At 46.9% G+C, this 25,994-nt stretch overlaps 1 protein-coding gene across 1 annotated transcript; it reads left to right on the top strand.

Moving 5' to 3' along the window:
• On the top strand, window positions 1-24,110 carry LOC119453413 (uncharacterized). The gene is made up of 6 exons (XM_037715441.2): window positions 1-76; window positions 174-321; window positions 7,720-7,870; window positions 10,554-10,672; window positions 11,515-11,841; window positions 23,692-24,110. Exons 2-6 carry the CDS (start codon window positions 265-267, stop codon window positions 23,914-23,916), a joined length of 879 nt encoding a protein of 292 aa, XP_037571369.1. The 5' UTR covers window positions 1-76; window positions 174-264; the 3' UTR covers window positions 23,917-24,110.
• The last annotated feature ends 1,884 nt before the right edge of the window (window positions 24,111-25,994 follow it).

The following is a 25,994-nucleotide window of genomic DNA, read 5'->3' on the forward strand; positions in this document are numbered from 1 at the left end:
GTGCGCTGGCTTTCGCGTTCCACAGAGAGAGCCGTCGCTCTCAGACATCGCATTTTCCTACGAACAGAAAACTCATGTAAGTCGTTTGTGGCGTGCTCACTGACGTGCTCCTTTGCAACCTAATCATAGACAGATATTGCGCAATAGAACGTAGTCTTTGTTCTCATGCGCAGACGCAAGCACTCTGTTTTATCCTGCACTCTGCGGCGTTCCGCTGGATGTCTGCGCTTGCACGCCGTGGATAAGGCTTCCACAGAGATCAGCATGGAACGCAGGAAGCAGAGCAAGACCCGAGGTAGCCAGGATGACAGCCAGGATCAGGTGACCAAAGTTGATTTTTTTTTATTAGAAGACGCATCGTGTAGCATCAAGAAGTAGCGTCTGTATGCATAGACGACAGAAAGTTAAGCAGGGGGTTTTCGCTTTGCTTCGCAATGTGCTTCCATGCAGCTGCTCATCGGGAAAGCTGTACTTCATTTCAGAAATTAGGTGCAACGCTGTGGAGGCTAGAGATACTTCTTGCAGTGCATGCGTTCGCACTTGGAAATAGTTCGATATTTTAGAGGCGAAGCACGTTAGGGCCGAGCCTTGTCCCTCGTAGTCCGTAGCTCTGGTTGGCATGGAGACCGCTATGTATGTATGTATGTATATATATATATATATATATATATATATATATATATATATATATATATATATACGCCAAGCTCCGGCTTCCGGTTGCGCTTCCGGTTCCGGAAGCCACTTCCGGCTTCCGGAGAACGCTTCCGGCGTTTTGCCCGAATGATCCTCCGGTGCTTCGCCCACTCATCAACATTCACTTCATGCATATGGGGTGTTTTTTTAAATGCAGAGCATTTCTTTAACTTACATGTAGCGTGCGCCGTCCGTCCGCAACAGCTCGAGCACAGGTGCGCCCTCTCCCCCACTCCTCCTCTCCCGCATCACGCTTGCAGCACATGTGCAGCGCGCGAAGCGTCGTAGTTGGGTCGCGCTCCGGCGCTGCAAGCACCGTAGCAACAGCAAGTGCTGGCGTGATAGCGCGCCCTCTCTCCACCCCCTCTCCCTCTAACGCGCGCGCTAGGTGATATGATGATGATGATTTGGCGCTGAGCCGTGCTCCCTCAAGGGCTGCAGAAGATAGCGCCAACCTTTCCCTTTCCCTCAAGAACCACTTATCATCATCAAGCGGGTTGGGCGCGGGCTCCACTCGTCAACTCCTGCGCCCTCTTCTCTTGCGTTCGTCGGCGGTCGCAGTTGAGAAGCGATGGAAGCAAGACCTTCAACTAGTACCTCGACGCAATCCAACATCAGCGCCGAAGCACCAGTTCAAGACATCGTACCATCGTCTTCGTCGACGGCGGCAGAAGACAAGGCGGCGAGGCGGCGCTTCGCCGACGCCGAACTTCGTGAACGAGAAACCGCGGCCAGGCGTCAACGTCGACAAGCGGATCCCGAGCAGCGTGCACGAGAAGCCGCGGGCAGGCGTCAGCGTCGGGCAGCGGACCCTTCGAGTCGAGAACGACACGCGGCTGCGACACGTCAGCGTCGGGCCGCGGACCCCGGCGTACGGGAACGAGAGGCGGCGGCGAGCAAGCGTCGTCGTCTGGAGGCTGCCGCCGCGGAGCCCGTCGCCCCGGAGGGCGCTGGCGCGGAAGCCGTCGGGCAACGTCAACGGGACTTTGGGGGTGCCGACGCGCGCTTCAAACGCGAGTTCCTGGACCGGAGCTTCGGGCACAGCTGCAACGTGTGCGACCGGCTGTGGTTCGACAACAACTTAACCACGGTCGGGAACATGCGTAACGCGGCGCATCGCACGAACGCCTTGCGGGTTCTTTGGAGCGGGTTCGTCGTCGACGCCGCCAACAAGCCCGACAACACCGGTGATAACGTCAGCGACGGCGTCAACGATAACGACGGGTTCAGCGGCTTCGTCGTCAACGGCGGCGGCGACAACGGCCCCGGCAACAACAACGGCAACAACGGCGGCGGATGCCTGGACGGCACCGTCGCGTTGGCACGCGTCAGCAACAACAACGACGCGGACGCCGCTTCGCTGGAACGGTTCCGGGCGTTCGCGGTGTGCGCCTCGTGCAAGGACTCGCTGGTTAATATAATATGATAATAAGAATCACAGTGATGCCAATAAAATAATAACAACTTTACGTTACCTACTTACGATTTCCTCTTCTCTCTCAACCCAGACCACCACCACCACACCATCATCACCACCACCACACCAACAACACCAACACCACGGAACCCCACTATGCTCTGCATTTACACGTGTCCCTCGCGCGGGGGCATGCGACGGAGCTTTTTTTACTACAGTCCTGGAAAACTATTCTTCATGTGGGCTCAGTACTGAATGAAGAAAACATTTTAGCCCTTAGAAGCAAATAAACTGTGGTATACGGCTGCTAATGGTTTGTTCTAGGTCAATTTCATTGTCATTTTTTTCGGGTTTCTTTTTACTTGCAGCATTTTACTTGCACTTGATGTCTGGAACGGAGTATAGCACGATAACACCGTTACATGTAGGCTCCCTATAGCACGACAGCGCACAACACTCCTGCCGGCCGCCGAGGATAAAACGCTGGCGTCACTCCTTTGCAGAGCACATTCAGCTGACTGCAAGGGTGCCGCCACTTGCTTCTTTGAGGCTTAGCATACAAGTGGATTGCGCGTCGCTCGCTTTTCGTAGACACATTTACAGAAAAAAACAATAAAACCAACTCTCTCTCTCTCTCTCTCTCTCTCTCTCTCTCTCTGTGTGTGTGTGTGTGTGTGTGTGTGCGTGTGAGTGTGCGCGTGCGTGTGCGTGTGTGTGTGTGTGTGTGTGTGTGTGTGTGTGTGCGCGCGCGCGCGTGTGTGTGTGTGTGTGTGTGTGTGTGTGTGTGTGTGTGTGTGTGTGTGTGTGTGTGTGTGTGTGTGTGTGTGTGTGTGTGTGTGTGTGTGTGTGTGTGTGTGTGTGTGTGTGTGCGTGCGTGAGTGCGTGTGTGTGGTGCAGACGAACACTCCGTCGCACCAAGCCGCCATCCTTCTCTGCTCATCCTCGCGTGCTTTCTCTAGCCGCGTTTACATGAACGCGACAACTGGCGCATCGCATCGCATCACATTAACTTTCTAGCGCATCGCATCCATGTAAACGGGGATGATGCGCTAGGAAAGCGCATCGCATTAATGCGTCAGACAGGGTGGATTGAGACGAGTAGTCGACTTTCGCACAGCATGTAAACGGCGATCGCATCGCATTAAGAATTATGGCCAATGCAATTTGCTGTGGATCTGCTGCGCTCGCCGAGCTGCGGCGTTGCGAGACGCCGGGTTCGTCTGCAAGCGTTTGTTTGCCTTCGATGTGCGACACCGCTACCATCGCACCAGTGGCGATGGGCTGCATGTAAACGCTGGCGCATCGCATTACTCGTGATGCGCTAGGAAATGTGATGCGCTACTGTCGCATTCTGTCGCATTCATGTAAACGCGGCTCCAGACACCTTCAGCCTCCGGCGCGCGTCCGCGATCTTATTGCAGTTGGGAGTTTATACGTAACCTCACGGCGATGCCGACGGCGACGACAACGACGGCGGCGGAAGTTCGCCTGGAGTGTCGATATAATTGATATAGCAATAAAAGGAACCATTTCTTGCGAACCACCCCAAGGTACCAGTTAAATTAGAACCACTTCCACCTCGAGCATGGAAGCTGCAGCATCTAAATAAGTCGGTGGAATATGCGCCTATTGATATACAGTGTACAGAGACACCAGAAGAGCAAACAATGTCAGGGTACAGAATTCGACAAAGCTGACATTTCCAGCGCTTGATGCCCCACGACATATACGACCATACGTCATTTGTGCCCACGACTTGTTCATTGTGCAAGCAAAACAACGAAACTGCAGAAATCAAAAGCTGCATTATCAGCAAAGTACATTTATTACGTAAACAACGCGTTGTGCAGGCGTGGCGAACGCAGCAAAACGGGGACACCAAGGCGACTGCACTTCAGTAGAACCATGTTGAAAACCACAAGAAAAAGCCTTTATCCTAGTCACAGCTTAAAAGTATAGTTGGCAACCTCATTCCAGATAAGTTTCTCCGCTCCTTGCTTGTCAACACATGGCATCCGAGACTGCGCACTCTGGCAGGTTTTGATCCGGCCTTCCCATTCGCACGGAGAGAAAGTTCAGTGGTGGGTGTGGCCGGCTCCTTCTCCCACTGCGTCGCTCGCAACCGAGGGCACTTCATGCGTCCAGGAGGCTATCGCGTGCTCCTGTACTATTGTTGCGGCTTGGATATCAGGCGAGAAAAAATTATTAAGCGATCACTTACTGATCTGTAAATGACGGTTGGCGGTCTACGAGGGGCAAAACGCATGCTGGTGCATATCGATTCTCAAATGCGTCTGTATTTAGTCCACACACACATTCCCGCTACATTAATGTTTGTAGGCAGAAGTGCAATATATCGGCAAGAGCTCATCCATGTGCCGGAAACGCATTATATTTCACAATTTGCTTGGTATATGTATGCATTTTCTTTTGGGAGCTAGTTTAAAAGCTTCGGTTGAATCAGCTGCATGTGTCGGCGGTTGGTATGGTCCATGCACTCCACCGTCGGGGTAGGACATGAAGCAAGGCGTAGCATTAACCGCTCACAGAAACATTCTGCAATCTGCATACTGACATTCCTTTCATAACAGTCATCATCATCATCATCATCATCATCAGCCTATATTTTATGTCCACTGCAGGACGAAGGCCTCTCCCTGCGATCTCCAATTACCCCTGTCTTGCGCTAGCGTATTCCAACTTGCGCCTGCAAATTTCCTAACTTCATCCTCCCATCTGGTTTTCTGCCGACCTCGACTGCGCTTCCCTTCTCTTGGTATCCATTCTGTAACCCTAATGGTCCACCGGTTATCCATCCTACGCATTACATGGCCTGCCCAGCTCCATTTCTTCCGCTTAATGTCAACTAGAATATCGGCTATCCCCGTTTGTTCTCTGATCCACACCGCTCTCTTCCTGTCTCTTAACGTTAGTCGTAAGATTTTTCGTTCCATCGCTCTTTGTGCGGTCCTTAACTTGTTCTCGAGCTTCTTTGTTAACCTCCAAGTTTCGGCCCCATATGTTAGCACCGGTAGAATGCAATGATTGTACACTTTTCTTTTCAACGACAGTGGTAAGCTCCCAGTCAGGATTTGGTAATGCCTGCCGTATGCACTCCAACCCAATTTTATTCTTCTGTAAATTTCTTTCTCGTGATCAGGATCCCCTGTGAGTAATTGACCTAGATAAACGTACTCCTTTACAGACTCTAGAGGCTGACTGGCGATCCTGAATTCCTGTTCCCTTGCTAGGCTATTGAACATTATCTTTGTCTTCTGCATATTCATCTTCAACCCAATTCTTACACTTTCTCGATTAAGGTCCTCAATCATTTGTTGTAATTCGTCTCCATTGTTGCTGAATAGGACAATGTCATCTGCAAACCGAAGGTTGCTGAGATATTCGCCGTTGATCCTCACTCCTAAGCCTTCCCAGTCTAACAGCTTGAATACTTCTTCTAAGCATGCAGTGAATAGCATTGGAGAGATTGTGTCTCCTTGCCTGACCCCTTTCTTGATAGGTATCTTTCTACTTTTCTTGTGGAGAACCAAGGTTGCTGTGGAATCCTTGTATACAGATGTTTGCTAAGATATTCACGTATGCCTCCTGTACTCCTTGATTACGCAATGCCTCTATGACTGCTGGTATCTCTACTGAATCAGATGCCTTTTCATAATCTATGAAAGCCATGTAGAGAGCTTGATTGTACTCCGCAGATTTTTCGATTACCTGATTTATGACATGGATATGGTCCATCGTAGAATATCCCGTCCTGAAGCCAGCCTGTTCTCTTGGTTGGCTGAAGTCAAGTGTTGCCCTGATTCTATTGGAAATTATCTCGGTGAATATTTTGTACAATACTGAAAGCAAGCTAATGGGTCTATAATTATTCAGTTCTTTAACGTCTCCCTTCTTATGGATTAGTATAATGTTGGCGTTCTTCCAGCTCTCTGGTACACATGAAGTTGTGAGGCATTGTGTATAAAAGGTCGCAAGCTTTTCAAGCATTATATCTCCTCCATCTTTGATTAAATGTACTGTTATTTCATCTTCTCCAGCAGCTTTTCCCCTGGTCATGTCTTTCAAGGCCCTTCTAACTTCAGCGCTAGTAATAGAAGGAGCCTCTGTATCCGGTTCATCACTATTTTGAATGAAAGTAGCTTGGCTGTTTTGGGCAGTGTACAGGTCAGTATAGAATTCTTCCACTGCTTTTACTATGTCATCGAAATTGCTGATGATATTACCATGCTTATCTTTCAGTACATACATCTTGCCTTGTCCTATGCCAAGCTTTCTTCTTACTGATTTAATGATGCCTCCATATTTTACGGCTTCCTCAATCTTTCCCACGTTATAATTTCGAATATCCCTTACTTTTTTTTGTTGATTAGTTTTGACAGTTCAGCCAATTCTATCTGATCTCTTGAGTTGGATATTTTCATCTTCTGTCGTTTCTTTATTAGGTCCTTTGTTTCTTGGGAGAGCTTACCTACTGGTTGCCTTGGTGCCCTACCTCCCACTTCAATTGCTGCTTCTGAGATCAACCTAGTTACAGTTTCATTCATTACTTCTATGTTGTCTTTATCTTCCTTTTCTAAAGCTGCATATTTGTTTGCAAGCACCAGCCTAAATTGGTCTGCTTTTACCCTTACTGCCTCTAGGTTGGCCTGTTTCCTCTTGACTAATTTCACTCTCTCTCTCTCTTCAAATTGAGAGAAATCCGAGACCTCACTAACCTATGGTCACTGCACTTAACCTTACCTAACACTTCTACATGCTGCACTATGCTTGGATCGGCAGAGAGTATGAAATCTATTTCATTCCTTGTTTCTCCATTAGGGCTTTTCCAGGTCCACTTCGTGTTGCTGCGCTTCCTGAAGAAGGTATTCATTATTCGGAGCCTATTCCTTTCCGCGAATTCTACTAACATCTCTCCTCTTGCATTCCTAGAATCGATGCCGTAGTTGCCAATTGCTTGCTCACCAACCTGCTTTTTCCCCACTTTTCCATTGAAGTCGCCCATGACTAAAGTATACTGAGTTTGCACCTTTCTCATTGCTAGTTCAACATCTTCATAAAACTGTTCTATTTCTTCATCATTGTGACTAGAGGTTGGGGCATAGGCTTGTACTACCTTCATTTTGTACCTTCTATTCAGCTTAATTACTACAACTGCTACCCTCTCATTTATGCTGTAGAATTCATCAATGTTGCCCGCTATGTTGTTATGCACTAGAAATCCTACCCCGGATTCTTTCTTATCTGGTAGACCTCTGTAGCAGAGGACGTGGCCGTTAGTCAGCACTGTGTAAGCCTCACCAGTTCTTCTAACCTCACTAAGGCCAATAATATCCCAGGAAATGCCTGATAATTCTTCAAATAGTCCTGCTAAGCTAGCCTCACTCGAGAGGGTGCGCGTGTTGAACGTTGCCAGGTTCAGTTCCCATTGGCGGCCTGTCTTGACCCAGAGATTCTTAGCACCCCCTGCCGCGTAGCAGATCTGACCGCCGCCTTGGTCAGGTGCTCCGCAGCCACTGGGAACTGAGGTCCATGGGTTAATTGTCGGAGTCATAACATAACAGTACTGCTCTTCTACTGTTGTGCAGGTTCCTTCTACTTCAGGTTGCAGGAGGACTCCAGCGGCGGCAGTGGAACCCCCGGAGCCTGGCGCAGGCCAACTCCTTCCCGCCACTCTCTCGGAAGTGACGGCACCGTCGCCTGCCGATTGCCAGAACGTTTTCAGAAGGGCGGTGCAGGGTGAGGCCGCGCGTTGTTTTGCAAAAACCTTAGACATGAGAACGAAACATGTACATTTTGCTCCACAAGTGAGAACCTCTTTTGAAGCCTTCCTTTTTTTACAGGGAAAGGCTAGTACATAAGAGCCAAGATTTTCACGAAAGAAACAATGAACACTTTCCTGTGGCGGATGACAGCCGCCAAAGTCGCTACGTTGTGAAATTACATATCTCTTGCTGCATTTCTTTTGTTGTGCTTTACCCGCAGTACCTTGGCAGCTTTCACGTTTAATTTCATTTATTTTAGAATGGATTCTGTTTTATATGCGAAAATATTCAAGTCTACTGGCTTCTGGCCACATATTGTCAGGGCGCAGGCAAGCTTCCCGGTATCCTCCCAAGAATAAACTTAACTTTTCTGTCAAGAAAAAATGGCGGACCTTGACAAGAGCAGACTTTAGTTATTATAGAACAAGTGTAATCCTCGGTATGACAATTGATTACAGAAAATTATTTTGTAGAATGACTGCGTCAGCTGATGCAAGACATAACAAGGCACAAAATAGCCGAGGTTGTACGAAACATTGTAGCGTGACTCGTAGTCTCACGTGCGTTGCAATGACTCCACGGACATCTCAACTGCCACTGGACTCCTCTGGCATCAGCGCAAGCGAAAAACTATGCGCAGTTAAGCCACAGCGACTAGTGATAAAGCTTTCCGAAGATTTTGGTTTAGTGTGTATAACTAGGTACGCACGTTACCTAATTGCGTTATGAACGCGCTACTGAACACTCAGCAGCAGTTCGATATCACTTCACGGACTAGAAATTTGGGGTTTGTTGCCGTAGCCGCATTATACATACCTGTTAATTCGTTCGTAAGAAACCTATAACGCGAGCAAGATAAAAGCACCACCAGAGAGCGCATGAATGTCTAAGATACGAAAGCTATTTTAGGAAAAGAACAATTGGCGGCGCTTGTGCGGGACCCCCTTTCCTGGTAATTCTCCAATGCATCTTGAACGTCACGTGGTTTCTCTTAAGACTGCAACTGCAAACGTCATCACCCTGCGCTTCTTCTTTTGTGTGTGTTTGTTTAACAACATTCGTCCTTTCTTGTGCCACTTGCAATGCAACGCCGCGCCTCGTTTCACTGCAGGGTATACGTTTGGGTGAACTTCATTACTGCCAGGTTCGTCCGAACCGGGATGGCTTTGAAACGAGACACACGCCATCAGCTATACAAGTCAGCGCCGTCCTTTAATTCACTTTACCGCGACAAGGTTTCTGTTATATTCTGCATGTTTTGTAGTCGGTGGCAGGGGCTTGCTGGGCTTTGAGCACGTGCTTGTAATGGCGATCAGAAAACATCGCTCCTTCGATTGTTCAAGCTGTCTTTAAAGGTTAAAATCCCCCGAAGATGCGCTTGAATCTCCTATTGTAGCTTTATTGGGCGTTAGCGATCATTTCATGATTTCAGTGGTTCCAGGTTGCCCAACTGTGTCATGCGCAATCGGGTTAGAAACTCTACATTCCAATAATTACCTTTAAAGATATTGATTACATGCAATATTGTGATCGGGTAACAATGTCTTCCCAGTCATAATGACTTTGATAATTTTTTTGCCGTCAGTATTATTTCACTTTTTTTTTCCATACTGTGTCGAACCGATGCGAATATCTTCGACCATTTGTCATATTGCCATGGAACTTGGACATTTGACCTTCGGCAGCATTATCATTATGGCTCGAGAAAAGCCAGGTAATTCAGTGATAACACACTCTTGTTGGTGACTAGGTCGTTGGACAAGCGACATAATCAGTATTTTGCGAAGCGCTGTTGTGACCGGTAAGTTGTACACAATGACTGTGTGAAATTCGCCGTCTATCTGTCTTTGGCCTTAACGTCATTCACATTTCTTCGTGAAGTCCTCAGCATTTCTCCAATTTAATCTGACTTGATGTGTGTGAGAGCACCCGCATGTTATGATTTTCATCTAATTTCGCTTCGACTTACGTCATCGTAATAGAAATTTGCGTTTTCAGTACTGTCCTTTGCTTCACCAAGTCGTCACTGATCATCTCCTGCGATAAAAGAAATCGCTGGCTTACAGCGTAGGTTATCTCTGTATATCCAGAAATCTTAGCCTTGATCACGTCGGGGTGGCCTCCGCGCAATTGTGAACTCTCTCGCTTTTTTTTTACTCAATCTGTGAGTTTAAGCTTAAAGCTCGTTATCGCCTGCGGTTTAGTGGTCATTGGTGATAGTTTACCCTATTAGAAGAGCCAGAACCCTGGTAACGGCACCATTATTTTCAAAGGAGACGTAGCCGTCATCAGCTGCGCAAGAGAAAGCAGATTTTTTTTCCTTCTTTATCAAGAGCATCCAAGTGCTTTCCCGGCCGCTTGTTCTTTCTTCTAATTGTTGATTTTCTGCGCACAGATGAAAAAAGGCGGAGGTACGAGTACCATCCTAAGCCGTGCTGTCTTGCTTCCAACTCTCCGAGCTGTTGCATAGTCTTCAATTCATGTTTATGTGTACAAGTCGTATTTGGTGTTTCACTTTATACCCTTGATTTTTTTTTGCTATTGTGATACGTCTTTTAATTTCTCTTCAGCGACTTTTATTACAGTCCTAGTAGTAGTAGTAATGCTGCGTCCTTCCGTTTTCTATTGATGTTTAATCTCTCTAACTTTTCTTCCAGAGCCAAACTCGCTGACCACGGACGACCTGAAACTGCTCGCGGTTGCCATTTGCCAGTCAGCCATCCGCAAGGCCAACTACGCCATTCCAGCCGCCGAATTTTGCCTCACCATCATCGAGGTACTTCACACGTCCCACCTTCTCATGCATTTTCAAACATAAAGTACGATGGCGAATGTGACGTCTCTTGTTCAAGCATGCCACTGTTGCTCCTTGGGCTTCTAACACAAAACCGCTGCGTAGTGTTATAATAGAACAACGTATGAGCTACCTAACAAGCTATACGCAACAACACAAAGAGTCTACAGGGTGTGAAAATGCTGTCGATGAGGGTGCCTTCGTTGGCCCAGTTAATGCATCAGATGACTCCTCCAAAATACGGTTTCGCTTAAATTCGAAGCTTATTTTGGTTCATAATCCTAATATTTTGTATAGGCTGGCATATCCACTTTTTAGTTTTTTTTGTTTACTGTTACTTTTTCTGCCATACAACTTGTTTGTGAAATTCTACACTTCGCTGCTTTGAGTGCGCCAACGCGTGTTATTTTCCAACGTCATTTATGGGGATGTTTTAAATGTGTCGTTCAAAGCAAATACCAGAAAAAAAATTACAAATACTGTTATGAGACTGTAAATAGAGGTGAATGCGAGATTATGCGTGCGCATGCCGAGGCCGCTAATTTTATGTATTGCTGGATAAACATATGACAACATTTAACTCATGTGGTTGGTTAGGGTAATCACCAGGCATAGGGAATTAAATGTCACTTTTTTTTTCTCGTAAACATGTTTATTATTTCATTATCACATTTTTGTAGGCAGTTACACCGTGTTATTTGAAATGGAGCTTTATTAATATAATGAATAAAAACAGAAGCCTCGCAACACCTACAAATTTAAATAGTTGCTCTACGCACCTGCGACATCGTTCCTCGCACTCACCTGTTTCTTCGCATTGCAAGCGTGGTGAACGTGCCCAGGCTGAAAGGTACGAGATCTTTCTGGAGAGCCTGTTGCACTTCTGCCGCGAATTGTTCAACAGCCGGGACGAAGTACTGAGGCCGCCCGATCAACCCACGATCCGATCCAGGCGCTGGGTGGCTTACGTCACCTTCCTCTCTGAGCTCCTCGACGGTCTTTCCGGAGGATATGGCGAGAACATGGCCAGGTCTTACCGCAGTGGCGCCGCCTCCGCGGCGAAAGCAAGAAGCATGATTGTGCTTGCCACTCTGCTATGTGTCAGCTGCCACACCATTCTGCAGCCGCCGTCACTTTACAATCCTACCGAGGTGAGGAGACACTTTCATGATATATAGCGCTCCCTAAAGTTTTGGCTATATATATATATATATATATATATATATATATATATATATATATAATTCATACGCTTCATATTCTCAACTGTACATACTCATCATCAGCATTTGGGGCCTGGTTGTGGGGCTCTCACTTGAGAGAATAAAGAAGAGAGTGACGGCCTAAACGTTCTCTCACAAGTGGTGGAGGTGCTTAAGTGGAAGACCTGTCTGTGTTATTTAGATGACATCGTTATTTTTTCTAAAACATTTCGTCAGCCCCTTGAGCGTTTGGACGACCTTTTAACATGCATTTCTACGCTGCACTCCAACTCAACACAAAGACATGTCATTTCGCCCGAGAGAACATCAAAGTGTTGGGCCATACAAAAAATTTCGGCCATATCTTTATGGACACCACTTCACTCTCATAACCGACCATCACGCCTTATGCTGGTTGTCATCAGTGAAAAATTTGTCTGGACGCCTTGGTTGCTTGGTGGTCCGATTACAAGAGTACGATTTTGACGTCGTGTACAAGTCTGGAAAAAACATCAAGATGCCGACGCTCTGTCTCGCGGCCCGCTGCCATTATTATCTTCGAGAACGTCTCTCCATTCCGTGCCACTTGATGATGATACTATGTCTCCACTTACGTTATTACCGCTAGCAGTTACTGACACACCATCTTCTACTCGTGGCACTCAGTTCGCCTCGTGTCAACGTTCTGATCCCTACTGCAGCAGCATCATCCAATGGCTGTGCGGTACTATTTCTGCACCGAATGCCCGATTACGTCGACAACTGCGTTAAGCTCGACAACGATGTGCTGCACCGGTACATTTACAGCACCGACGGACACCGCTGGGTACCTGTTCGCCCACGTTTGCTGAGCACAAAAATCCGTGAAGCCTTTCATGACGACCCATCTGCTGGCGACTTGGGTTTCCACAATACATACCACCGCGTTAGAAGCCGTTTCTTTTGGCCAGGTATGTCCACCTTTAAGGCCAAGTACGTCGCTTCTTGAGTCCAGTTTCAATGGCGTAAACGACCAACTTCGCCTCCTGCTGGCCTTTTACAGCCCATCCCATGTCCCGAGATACCTTTTGCCATCGTCGGAATAGACTTGGTCGGGCCTCTGCCCATAACAGCAGCGGGTTATCAAAGGATCGTCACAGCTGTCGACCACCTCACATGGTACGCAGAGACCGCGCCTCTGCGCTCTAGTTCGACCTCAGACGTTGCTGACTTCTTTCTGGATGCCATTGTGCTTCGTCATGGTGGACCTCGTGTACTGTTGAGTGATCGCGGCAAGACTTTCATGTCAACAATGACCGAAGAAGTACTCTGAGCTTCTGCCACAGTTCATAAGACGACATCCGCATACCACCCCCAAACATGGGTGGTATGCAGTGGTATGCGTCGTCTTACAAATAGCTTAACAGAGCGATTTTATCGCACGCTAACAGATATGGTATCAATGTATATCGGGCCAAGCCACGACAACTGGGACAAGCCTTTACCTTTTGTGACGTTTGCTCACAACACTGCTATCCAGCGAACTACAGGGTACTCACCCTACTACCTCGTTTACGGCCGTTCGCCGACATTGACCATCGACGCGGCTTTCTTAACTGCTCTAACACCTCGGCCAGTATACCCGAACAGTTCGTCTCGCGACTTCTCGAATGTCGTGACCGTGCTCGATTCAACACAGAAGTCAGTCAACTAGACCGCAAGCAATGTTACGACATCTCTCGTGGAGACGTCTCCTTTCGTCCCGGAGATGAAGTGCTCCTTTCGACGCCAATTCGTACACCAGGTTTGTGTGAGAAGTTTCGCTCGCGCTTCCTTGGCCCCTACATTATTATTGAACAAACATTCCTAGTGAACTATCGTGTTACTCCCGTCGAGGTTTGTTCGACCATCGTTGTCGTGGTTCGGAGATCGTTCACGTTTCGCGTCTCAAACGATTCATTCGGCGTTTCCATCCTGATACGTCACGGCCTGGCTGGCCGCTTGCGCACGCGGGTAAATTAGTCAGAGCATTATTCATACGCTCCATATTCTCATCTGTACATACTCATCATCACCATTTTGGGCCTGGTGGTGGGGCTCTCGCTTGAGAGAATAAAGAAGATAGTGACGGCCTAACGTTGTCTCACAATATATATATATATATATATATATATATATATATTGTGAGCGCTAACTGTGCCGTTCATCATCGTCTTCATCTGTATATACCCATTCTCCTAATCATCATCATTTGTCGCGTTGGTGCTCGTTGGCTGTTTCGCGCTGTGTTGAAATACAAGAGCTCTGCCTTTGTCCCGGGCGTCGTCTTACAAGTGGTGGAGCGTGCGTTGATTTCCCCGTCCTCTTGCTCTAACGGTCACCCCTGGAGATCCGCTCTGGTCGACGGTTGTGCTCGCCAACACCAGTCATGGCACAAACCAACGCATCCACTGCTGCCACCACCACGGCTCCACCAGCTGGGCTTATTTGGTCGGTCACCGCCACGCAACACGACCTTCGGGTATTTTCTGGCCTTCGCGGCGAAGACGTGGAAGACTTGCTTGACCATTACGACAGGGTGAGCACTTGCAACCATTTGGACGAGGCACACAAGCTCCGCAATGTTGCTTTCTACCTGAGGGAGGTCGCCCAAACTTGGTTTTTAAACCATGAACGTGACTTCCCTGATTCGTCAGTATTTACTGCGCAGCTGCGTCAGATATTCGGAACATCTGCTGGGCGCTCCAAAGCAGCGAAACAGGAGCTCGCTACCCGCATCCAGGGAGCCAAGGAATCTTATACCTCTTACACTGAAGACGTTCTGGCTCTCTGCAGTCGCGCTCAGAGTGACATATCTGAAGTGGAACGTATCCGCCACATCCTGAAGGGCACGAACTGCGCTCCCTTTAACGCTCTTGTAATTCAGAGCCCCACTTCAATTAGTGACATCATCACGACATGCCAAAGCCCTGTCACGCTCTGCTCCTTTCGACTTCCACACGCCTACTGCGACGCTCGCCTTACCGACAATTACGAATTGTGAGCGCTCATCCGCATCATTGTGCGAGAGGAGCTTCTCGGCCATGCTCCTGCCAACACCGCCATTGGGTCTCTGCGCGCTCCTCTTCCCAATTTGTGCGAGATCATTAAGGAAGAACTGGCGTCCATGACAAGTGTCACACATGCCCCGTCCCCTGCGCATGTTTGTGCGCCTTCTTACGCCGAGATTGCTTCGCGGCCTGCTGTACCAGTTCCATCTGCACCTACTGCCGTTGTCTGTGACCACTTGGCCTCGATTGCAGCGAAGGCTCCCGTACTACCATACGACTCTACATGGCGCCCTGCCGGCTCAGTATGTTTCTACTGTGGCTTGTATTTCTACTGTGGCTTGTAAATCATGTGCCTCGTATTTACGATGCTTTGGATATCTTACAAAGGGCCGAGTAATTTTCGAGCCTCGACTTGCGTTCTGGATATTGGCAGATACCAATGCATGAATCCGACAAGGAGAAGACGAAGTTTGCAACACCTGATGGCCTTTTCGAATTCAATGTAATGCCTGTTGATCTGTGCAATGCGCCAGCCACATTTGAACGATTGATCGATACCGTACTACGCGGCCTGAAATGGAAAACTTGCCTGTGTTACCTGGACTACATTGTTATCTTTTCGTCCAGCTTCTGCCAGCCCCTAGAACGTTTAGACGACGTTCTCACGTGTCTAGCCAAGGCCGGTCTCCAGCTGATTTCTAAAAAGTGTCGATTTGCGAGCCGCAGCATCAAAGTACTCGGTCACCTTGTTAGCAAGCATGGCATTGAGGCAGATCCCGACATGGTCGCTGCTGTACAGAATTTCCCAACACCAACCACACCTAAAGACCTTGGCAGCTTTCTCGGATTAGCGTCGTCCTTCCGCCGCTTTGTCCGTGCCTTCGCGACTATCGCAGCTCCTCTTCATAAACTCCTGACCACGACCACACTCTTTACCTGGACGGATGAATGTCAAGCCGCCTTTCAGACCCTCAAGCGATGCCTCACGTCAGGACCAGTGCTTCGTCAGTTTGATCCCACAGCCGATACTACCCTACACACTGACGCAAGTGGGAATGGAATCGGCGCTGTCCAGCTGCAGCGGAACCACGCGTCTGAAGAACAAGTCGTGGCATACGTGAGTCGTACTCTTTCTCCTGCTGAGCGAAACTTTACTATCACTGAAGAAGAATGCCTTGCCATCCTATGGGCCATACGAAAGTTTCGCCCCTATTTATATGGCCGCCAATACACAATTGTGACTGACCATCATGCTCTGTGTGGGTTGTCCTCCCGGAAGTATTTGTCCGGACGCCTCGGCCGTTGGGTGCTGCGTTTGCAGAAGTACGACTACACTGTCACATTAAGGTCTAGCAGGCAACACCAAGATGCTGACGCTTTATCTCGCAGCCCGCTGTCGCCAAATGCCCATGTCTCACCTTCCATCCGTTCGGTACCACCCAGCCAACCGACCACAACAATGGCCACAACCACAACGATGGCCGTTCGTGACCTCGGTAGACAGTCTGTCATCAGGAGACAACGCCTCCCTCCAACATGCAGATGCATGCTGCCACAAAATTATCGACCGGCGCTCTGGCTTATCCTGTCCTCCCAACAGCCGCTTAAGACAACAACTTGCGTGGTTTAAGCTTCATGATGGATCATTATTTTGGCTAGTTTACAACCTTACCCGTCCCCGATGGGTCCGAGTCGTCCCTCGTCCAATTCGACTGCAAATTTTACAAGCATTTCACGAAGACGCAACGGTTGGCCACTTAGGATTTCACAAAACCTACGACCACATTAAGACTCGCTGTTTCTGGCCTTGCCTGTCTACCAGTGTTGCCAAGTACGCCAGTTCGTGTGCGTCATGCCAACATTGAAACCGTGCGACCTCTCTTCCCGTCGGCCCTTTACAGCCATTGCCGTGCCCGTCCGTTCCCTTCGAATTCGTGGGTATCGACTTATATGGGCCCCTTCCGCTTACACCCTCGGGTCACCGCTGGATTGCCACCGCCGTGGACCACCTCACTCGCTACGCTGAGACGGCAGCTCTTCCTTCTGGTGCGGCCTCTGAAGTCGCAGAGTTTGTCCGGCATGCCATAATCTTCCGCCAGGGTGCGCCACATGTTCTTCTAAGTGACCGTGGCAAGACATTTCTTTCCCATGTTTTTGCTGAAGTCCTGCAGGCCTCAAACACCATCCATAAGACCACCTCAGCATATCATCCCCGATCCAATGGTCTCACCGAGCGTTTCCATCGAACTCTGTCCGACATGATTTCTATGCATGTTAAACCCGACCACACAAACTGGAACTACAGCTCCTGTTTCTTCGTGTGCGGCCGTGCACCGTCTTTGGTTTTGGACACCACCTTTCTCTCTACGCCTTCTGTTCCATCCGCGTCTCTACCAGAGGAGTTCGCCACCCGCGTCGCCCGCTGCCGCAAAATTCCGCGCGCCAACACCGCGACCATTCAGGACAAGAGCGAAGTCCGTTGTGATGCGACCCGTCGTGTCATTTCGTTCCGTCGCGGCGACGAAGTGCTCCTGTGGACACCTGTTCGATTGCTGGGGCTCTGTGAAAAATTTCTTCATATGTATCGCGGCCCATATACCGTGCTTGAAAGAACATCTGCCTTGAACTATCGCGTGGCTCCTGTTACCTGTATTACTGACCGCCGTTGCCGCAGCACTGAAATTGCTCACGTTTCTCTCCTGAAGCCGTATCTTCGGCGTTCGTACAGTTTCTGACTCGCTGCCTTGCCGACCGATTTCGTGAGAAGGAAGTGTGAGCGCTAACTGTGCAATTCATCATCGTCTTCATCTGCATATACCCATCCACAAAAGCATCTTCATCATTTGTCGGGTTGGTGCTAGTTGGTTGTCTCGCGCTGTGTTGAAATACATGAGTTCTGCCTTCGTCCCGGGCGTCGCCTTACCATATATATATATATATATATATATATATATATATATATATATCAGTCTATCTATGTCTCGAGATGTGTTCAAACACTATGGAACCCTTTTCTTTCCCAAGTAAACCAACGAAGTGCGATAGGCTTCCTTCGGTGCAGGTATGGAGGGGACATTCATGCGCATGCGTTCATTTTTTTCCGCCCGCATAAAGCGACACTTGCTGGCAGTCGAGCTATGAATGGGGACGTGTAGTGACTTGTTTTCGGATTCCAGTCAGTTATAAAATGACGGAATCAATATGAGCTGCGCTGTTGTATCACATTTTACCAAAATCTTGGTGATACCCAAGTCGAAACCATCCGCAAGACTCAACAGGCTTGCAGCAGAAGAATCTCCGTCTGAAAATAGCACAGCACGGGCTGGATAACGCAAATAGTAACCCTAACGTTCTGAACACCGTGATCACAGGCGATGAGTTGTCGGTTTATGGATGCCACGATTACCGGCACACGAGACATGAATCCAGACAAATGCACACAAAACACATTCATAATGTACCACACCGAAATAAGTGCACGTGAAATCTACATACAACCGCATAAATGAGTTACACTGAGTTTGATCTCTCCCCTTCCCACTTATATCTTTCGCGAGTTCTTAAGTCATCTCACGAGTTCTTAAAACGTCCTAATAAGTCATGTGCGATGTGGTGCTTACATGTCTGAGTTGGTGTGGTTCTTTCGCATTGCCCGATGGACTACTGGCATCTCTGCTGAGGCTTGTCTCCTGGAATAGCTTCGCTTGTCGAACGTTGGTGTCTTTGAGGGCGAGGTTATCCCCGTAGCGTAGGGCGTGGCCGTTGTCCTCGGACCAAGCCTTTGCTGGTGACCACGGTGCGCAGCCGCGGGGCGTGGAGGATCAAATCCGACTGGTGCAGGGCCACTGGTCTCCTCCTCCTGCTCAACCCTGCAATGTCTACGCCCCTGGTTCACCGCCTTCTTCGCCCAGTGTTCTAGCGGACTTTTTCCTTCTTCTGTTTGAATATTGTTTTGCCATTTCCCACCTCACTCCTTCCAGGCCGCGTCAGCCTTCTTCCTCTTCCTTCTTCTCTTCTTCTTTTTTTCTTCTACTTCAGCTCGTGACAATGGGTATGACCCAGAAACCAAGATGCAATCGTCATCGCGGAAACGTTCGACATCCCCGAGGCCAAAAAAAAAAACACGGCAGCTCCGCAGCAATGTCAAGCTCATGTTGCACGTTTTCTTCGACTCGCGTGGGGCTGTGCATCATGAGTACGCACCGTAAGGCCAAACTATCACAAGGGAATACTACCAGGCGGTCCTTTGTCGCTTTCGTGATGCTGTGCGGCGAAAACTACCGGATCTGCGGGCAACAACAACTTTTCAGCTGCATTATAATAACACACCCGCCTATTCTGCGCACCTGATTGAGAATTTCTTAGCGAAACAAAACACCGCTATGGTTCATCAGCCCCCCTACTCCCCCGACATAGCACCTTGTGACTTTTGGTTATTTCCCGATCTGAAAATGCCGCTGAACGGAAACCGATTTGAGCTAAGAGGATACTTTATCCGGAACGTGTTCTCATGGAGGCGGTAAAATGGAGTCCCGCTTCAGTACACGCCTCATGCATAAGTCGTTTAGATGGTGACAATACGTTGTTACGCATTGCGCATACGCTGTCGCGCAATACGTAATACCATCGACAGTAATCGTGAGATGGACTCTCCCAAACGTTTTTTTTTCTTTCCGACTAATGAAATCTTCAATTACATTTATAAATAAGCGAATATATTCGGTTCCTTTACAGACCCTAGAGGCTGACTGGCGATCCTGAATTCTTGTTCTCTTGCCAGGCTATTGAACATTATCTTTGTCTTCTGCATATTCATCTTCAACCCAATTCTTGCACTTTCTCGATGAAGGTCCTCAATCATTTGTTGTAATTCCTCTCCATTGTTGCTCAATAGGACAATATCATCTGCAAACCGAAGGTTGCTGAGATATTCGCCGTCGATCCTCACTCCTAATCCTTCCCAGTCTAAGAGCCTGAATACTTCTTCAAAGCATGCAGTGAATAGCATTGGAGAGATTGTGTCTCCTTGCCTGACCCCTTTCTTGGTAGGTATCTTTCTACTTTTCTTGTGGAGAACCAAGTCAGCTGTGGAATCCTTGTAGATATTTGTAAAGATATTCACGTATGCCTCCTCTACTCCTTGATTACGCAATGCCTCTATGACTGCTGGTATCTCTACTGAATCTAATGCTTTTTCATAATCTATGAAAGCCATATAGAGAGGTTGATTGTACTCCGCAGATTTCTCGATTACCTGATTGATGGCATGGATATGGTCCATCGTAGAATATCCCGTCCTGAAGCCAGCCTGTTCTCTTGGTTGGCTGAAGTCAAGTGTTGTCCTGATTCTATTGGAAATTATCTTGGTGAATATTTTATACAATACTGAAAGCAAGCTGATGGGTCTGTAATTCTTCAATTCTTTAACGTCTCCCGTCTTTATAAATGAGCCCCGGCGTAGCCCCTGTAAGAACGTGTAAAACTGCAAGTAAAAAAAGCCGGCAAATCCCACGCCCTACGGTAATCCATGTTATCCGAAGCAGTGTGCGGGGAGCCTACCGAGTTAATGAAACAACCATGAGAAGACCAAGACGTAGGCGGCTCTTACATTACCTACATGACAAACATGTCATGATATTTATGTCCTATCATTTATGTTTTCTGGCTACGCCCACTTCGCCTGTCTGTCACGCGACCTCACAAGACCGCGAGATCGCCACGTCAAAGTGACGTGTACACGACAAAGCCACGTCAAAGTGACGTCAAAGTGACGTGTACACGACAAAAATGCATTAATATGCCGAACAAAACTGAAAATTTTTCTGAATAGCCACAGACTGCCCCGTTCCGAAAGGAATAGAAGATGGCTGCCCGCCGATGGCTCAGGCCCTGTGCTGGCTCGGCCCCATCGAAAACCTCTCCACTAGAGCGTGCTCCTCGCCTCTTGTCACCCAATTGGATAAGAAAAACCGCTGAGTGTAGACAATGTTATTGGTTTTGAAAGCGAACAAAGGTGACCTCCTATAAATGAGGAGAGTGTTTGATTGCATTGTTCAGACAACGCTTTGGGTCATCGCCCGATGCTTGCGCCGGTGGTTACGTAGGTTTGACGTCAGGAGTTTGGAATCAAAATAGTTTGAAATCATTTTACGTTATAGCGCCCCAAGTTAATGAAACGATCATGAGACCACCGAGACGTGGGCGGCTGTTTCATGACCTATATGACACGCATGTCGGGACATTCATGTCATAATTTATCATTTATGTTCGTCATACTCTCTTGTCATACTATGGCAATTTTGGTGCTAAGTTAACGAAATGGCCATGAGAGCACCAAGTAGGTGGCTACATAGATAGATAGATACATAGATAGATAGATAGATAGATAGATAGATAGATAGATAGATAGATAGATAGATAGATAGATAGATAGATAGATAGATAGATAGATAGATAGATAGATAGATAGATAGATAGATAGATAGATAGATAGATAGATAGATAGATAGATAGATAGATAGATAGATAGATAGATAGATAGATAGATAGATAGATAGATAGATAGATAGATACCCTCAAAGTAGCAAATGTTCGCCAAGAAATGCTTCGTATTTAAAACGAAATTGGACCTGGCGCGATATATCATTCTCTTAAGCAGCCGTTGGAGCGTAACATCCTTTTAGTCGCAAGAATTGCTACTGCACCACGGCCACACATACATCTATTGAACTGCTTTCATCAGTTCCTTACCATCAAACGTCTGTCACACACGAACAATTTTTTTTTCTTCTGTTATAATCCGTCGCTTATCTGATCTATACATGCAGCCACCTACCCTGCTCCTTCGTCTCTCTTGTTTATTTTAACTGGCGTCATCAACTCAGTTCTACTCAAACTAACGCTGCTATTGTGCTGTCTCTGCACATCTTGTGCTGTAATTTTATTTTCATTGCTGGGAAGTGGGCAAGTCGTCCTTAGTCTGAATCTTCGCCTCCGGATTATGAGAGCCTACATGCAATCACCATTAGAGTTACGGAATGGATACCAAGAGAAGGGAAGCGCACTCGAGGACGGCAGAAAACTAGTTGGGGTGATGAATTTAGGAAATTTGCAGGCTGCAAATTGGAATGAGCTAGCGCAAGACACAGGTAATCGGAGATTACAGGGAGAGGCCTTCGTCCTGTAGTGGACATAAATGTAGGCTGATGATGACATTCAATCAGCTTGGTGTGCTTCATGAATATAGTATTTTCATTGGCGAGAACTTACGCGCGTTTTAAGGCGAAGGCCTTAAATCTCTCATGTCCAGTCGACCTTCAAGGTCCTTGAGCGAAAGCGCGTTGACGAGACGAAAGGTACAAAAACTATCATCACCAAAGGCTCATACCCCGTAAGCAAGCAAGATGGATGATAAATATGAGTGAGTAAGCGAATTAAGAGGATGAGTAAGCGAATAATGTGGATGACTGAGGCAAGGTAAAGGCAGTAGAATGGACTGATTTAAGAGGATGACTAACAGAATAAAGAGGATGAGTGAGCGAATTAGACTAATTGAATTGATAGGAAGAGCAGGCGAATTAAGAGGATGCGTAAGCGAATTACAAGGTTTACTCAGTGAACTAGGAGGGATGACTAAGCAAAGTAGACTAAGCGAATTAAGAGGATCAGTAAGCGATTTAAGAGATGACTAAGCGAAGTAGACTAAGCGAATTAAGGGGACGTGTACGTCATGTGTCCGACTTTAATGCATCAGCACTTCTCCTTTCACCTTATAACACACCACCTCATAACAGACTCTGAAGGCGAGAACATTTGTATGCCTTGCCTTTAGTGGAGGCAATCAGGCGTTTTCGGTGGACTTGTGTCCCGTATATTCTTTGTTTGTAACATCATCCCAAGTGGGCAAAGCTGATGCAAAGCCGGTGAAATAATAATGCTCGGTTAACCGAGTTGCAGTGCGCGCATCTTGACCGCACACCACATATTGCAGCTCTTTCAAACGCACATGATGTCACACGAGAGCTGTGGCGCGTTAAGAGTTTATTTTCTATGCTGACCCGTGCTCCCCAATGGGCTGCAGAGAATTACGGCTCTTCCTTTCCAAAATCACACTCCCTCTCGCAGAAGTCAGCACGTCTATGACGAATCAGCTTGTATGCATAGCCACCTCTACTACCAAGTCGAATGTGCGGGTTAATGTCTGACTTCTGTACACAATTGCGCAATGGAACTTCAAATGTTGCATAAATGTCATCAATGCAGCATAAATGCATGTCCTCACCACCGGCACATGATTTATTTTAAAATTGAATAGTGTGCAACAAGTATTCGAATATTCATACATTGACAATCATTGTTGATGGTTAATGGCCAATTTCGTTTATAATTATGAAAAATTACAAATTTTGAATGAGCGCAGTGAATTTAATGATATAACAGCTGTGCGGAAACATTTGGAAGGCTTCGCCAACTCGCCTTGATTTAGCACGCTCTTTTTGCTTTTTGCATGAAGAATGCCCAGTTTGCTATTCTAGAACAGTAATTTGCTAATTCAGTTTAATATTCATCTTTTTCATCCCAGTGTGTGTGTGTGCAAATCATCATCATCAGCAGCAGCAGCAGCCTACATTTTATGTCCACTGCAGGAAGAAGGCCTCTCCCTGCAAATACTTGCTTGCAATCCGGTGTTTTCGGTTGACTTGTGTCCGTCTCATATATTCTTTACGTTTGTAACATAATTTACAAGCTTGTTCTCTGGTTCGTGTCGCAGATGGACTGCCTCCGGACGGCACTGATCACCGCTGGCGCTGCCTTGGAGCGTGTGGCCCCGGAGCGACTAGCGGCCCTGATGCGAGAGATCCACGCCACCTTGCAAATGCAGGGCCTGCCGATCCGGTCACGCCATGTGCTGCTCGAATTGACCGAGCTCCAGGCTTCGGGCTGGCAGCTTAGCCCTGCGCAGCAGCCCGATTTGTCAAGTGGCACGGGTCGTTAGTGCTGTAATAAGTCCAACGGCTCTCCCAACGACATTCTTTGCGAGGATCGGCATCAAGAACTCTGCGTCGCAACAGGAACGCCCTGCAAGCAGCGGCGTTGTAGTACCCCGTTTTCGGCCGTAAGACACGTCCGACAGGAATGACGCTGAGCGCTGAGACATGATAAATGTGTTTTCTGGGCCACCTAAATATTTTGTTTCGCTTTGTTGTTTTTCTGCACCTGTCAAAGGTGACTACTGTACGTACGTACATTGCACACGGGGCTCACGTGCAGTACATACACATCCTGGCTAGTATAGCCCTACACCCGTACATACATACATACACACATACATACATACATACATACATACATACATACATACATACATACATACATACATACATACATACATACATACATACATACATACATACATACATACATACATACATACATACATACATACATACATACATACATACATACATACACACACACACACACGCACAGCATGTATTCACACAGACATGATCAAACTACGTTTTAGTGACGACCGATTCCCGAATTATGGGAAAGGGAAAGTGACGAAACACTGGTAAAACTAACTCTGACTTGAACCTTATATTAAACAGCCTGTCATTCTCATCATCAGTGCTTTGTTGTAGTGATAGAACCAGTGATACGTTACATCCAACTACACTTTTGCTTATTCAAATGAAACACCTGTGAGAAGTTAACTTGAGTATGCTGCAGCAGTATGCAGCCAACTGCAAACACATTCAAAACAACTCCTTTGTTGTGGTTCAGAACAATTTTGTTCGATTCATATGCTATCTAGCTGGTATATACGATATGGCTACTATGACCTATATCAAGTTTAACACAACCTAAATGAATCCCTAACATACATTAAACAAAGATTTGATTATATTCATCGAGTTTGTGCTCGAAAATGCACGACGACTTCACTTTAGGTTCCTATGTGCTAGTTACATCCACTGAGTAGATTAACCAGCCCCCATGACTAGAGACAATTGAAGATTACGACGCATATATGAGAGTATTACAGTATTATCAACTTATAAGAACTTCACTTATTTGGACTTTCACTGCGGTGCTTTTACATAACCAAACATCTTATATTTAATATTATTGCCTATATTTTCCTCATACGCACCTGTACATACGTACATACGTGCATACATATTAATTTTCCTTGACGTGTGGCAAGATCTTGCTGCACATTTATAACGCATTTTATTACATCTATTCCGTGTAATCACTACCATTTCTAATACCTTTGACCTTGAGCGCATTTTAAAGAAATTAATGTTCCCCATTTCAAATCAGTTATGCAGTAGACCAATATTTTTTTAGAACCATGCACCATATATTTGCCTTTAGAATGAGCGTGCAATACACATGAGGTGGTGGACCATTTCACAACAAATGCATCAGCAGGAAGCCCAAATTGTTCTTATTTCTGTTTTGCTAATTGCAGGAATTTACTTGGTGCAACGAAATGCATTAGCAATATAACAACTGTGCAAAAAAAAAACTTATTGCCTGCCTGAGCGCCATGTAAATTCTACCCTTTTAGGAAAACATTATGTACAAGGAAAATATTGTAACAACAGAAACCTCAAACAAACCAGAAATTTTGGCTCAATAAATTACAGATTGTGACCCGCCGTAATTGTTTAGTGGCTTTGGTGCGGCGCTGCTAAGCCCGAGGTTGCGGGATCAAATCGTCATCCAAAAAGCGCCAGAGAAGAGCGTGACTGCATACATGTCACATTATAGACACGTTTTCCCATTCCTGTCACATCATTGCTTCAATGCATCAACGTCGACAGTTATTGTGAGATAGGCTCAGCCGGATTTTTAGTTCCCCTAACAACAAAATCGCCATTTTGCAGTATTCGCGAAATTTTAGCGGCCGGTTAGGCGTCCAAATTAGCCCATGCATTGTTCTAGCAGAATTTATCAAGGAACTTTCGACAAGTCTAATGCCTCGTTCCCATCTTATCCCAAGGGCGACATATACACCTACATTAACCGCTAGTTGTAAGGACATACCGTATAGCTTATTAC

The sequence above is a fragment of the Dermacentor silvarum genome, chromosome 5 (assembly GCF_013339745.2).
Source record: "Dermacentor silvarum isolate Dsil-2018 chromosome 5, BIME_Dsil_1.4, whole genome shotgun sequence".
NCBI classification, from domain to species: domain Eukaryota; kingdom Metazoa; phylum Arthropoda; class Arachnida; order Ixodida; family Ixodidae; genus Dermacentor; species Dermacentor silvarum.

What these genes read in the sequence shown, in the direction of transcription:
- LOC119453413 (XM_037715441.2), top strand. Translation starts at nt 265, where the DNA reads ATGGAACGCAGGAAGCAGAGCAAGACCCGAGGTAGCCAGGATGACAGC. An exon ending in AGGATGACAGCCAGGATCAG is followed by an intron (nt 322 to 7,719) that starts GTGACCAAAGTT and finishes ACTGTTGTGCAG; the next exon opens with GTTCCTTCTACTTCAGGTTG. An exon ending in CACTTTACAATCCTACCGAG is followed by an intron (nt 11,842 to 23,691) that starts GTGAGGAGACAC and finishes TTCGTGTCGCAG; the next exon opens with ATGGACTGCCTCCGGACGGC.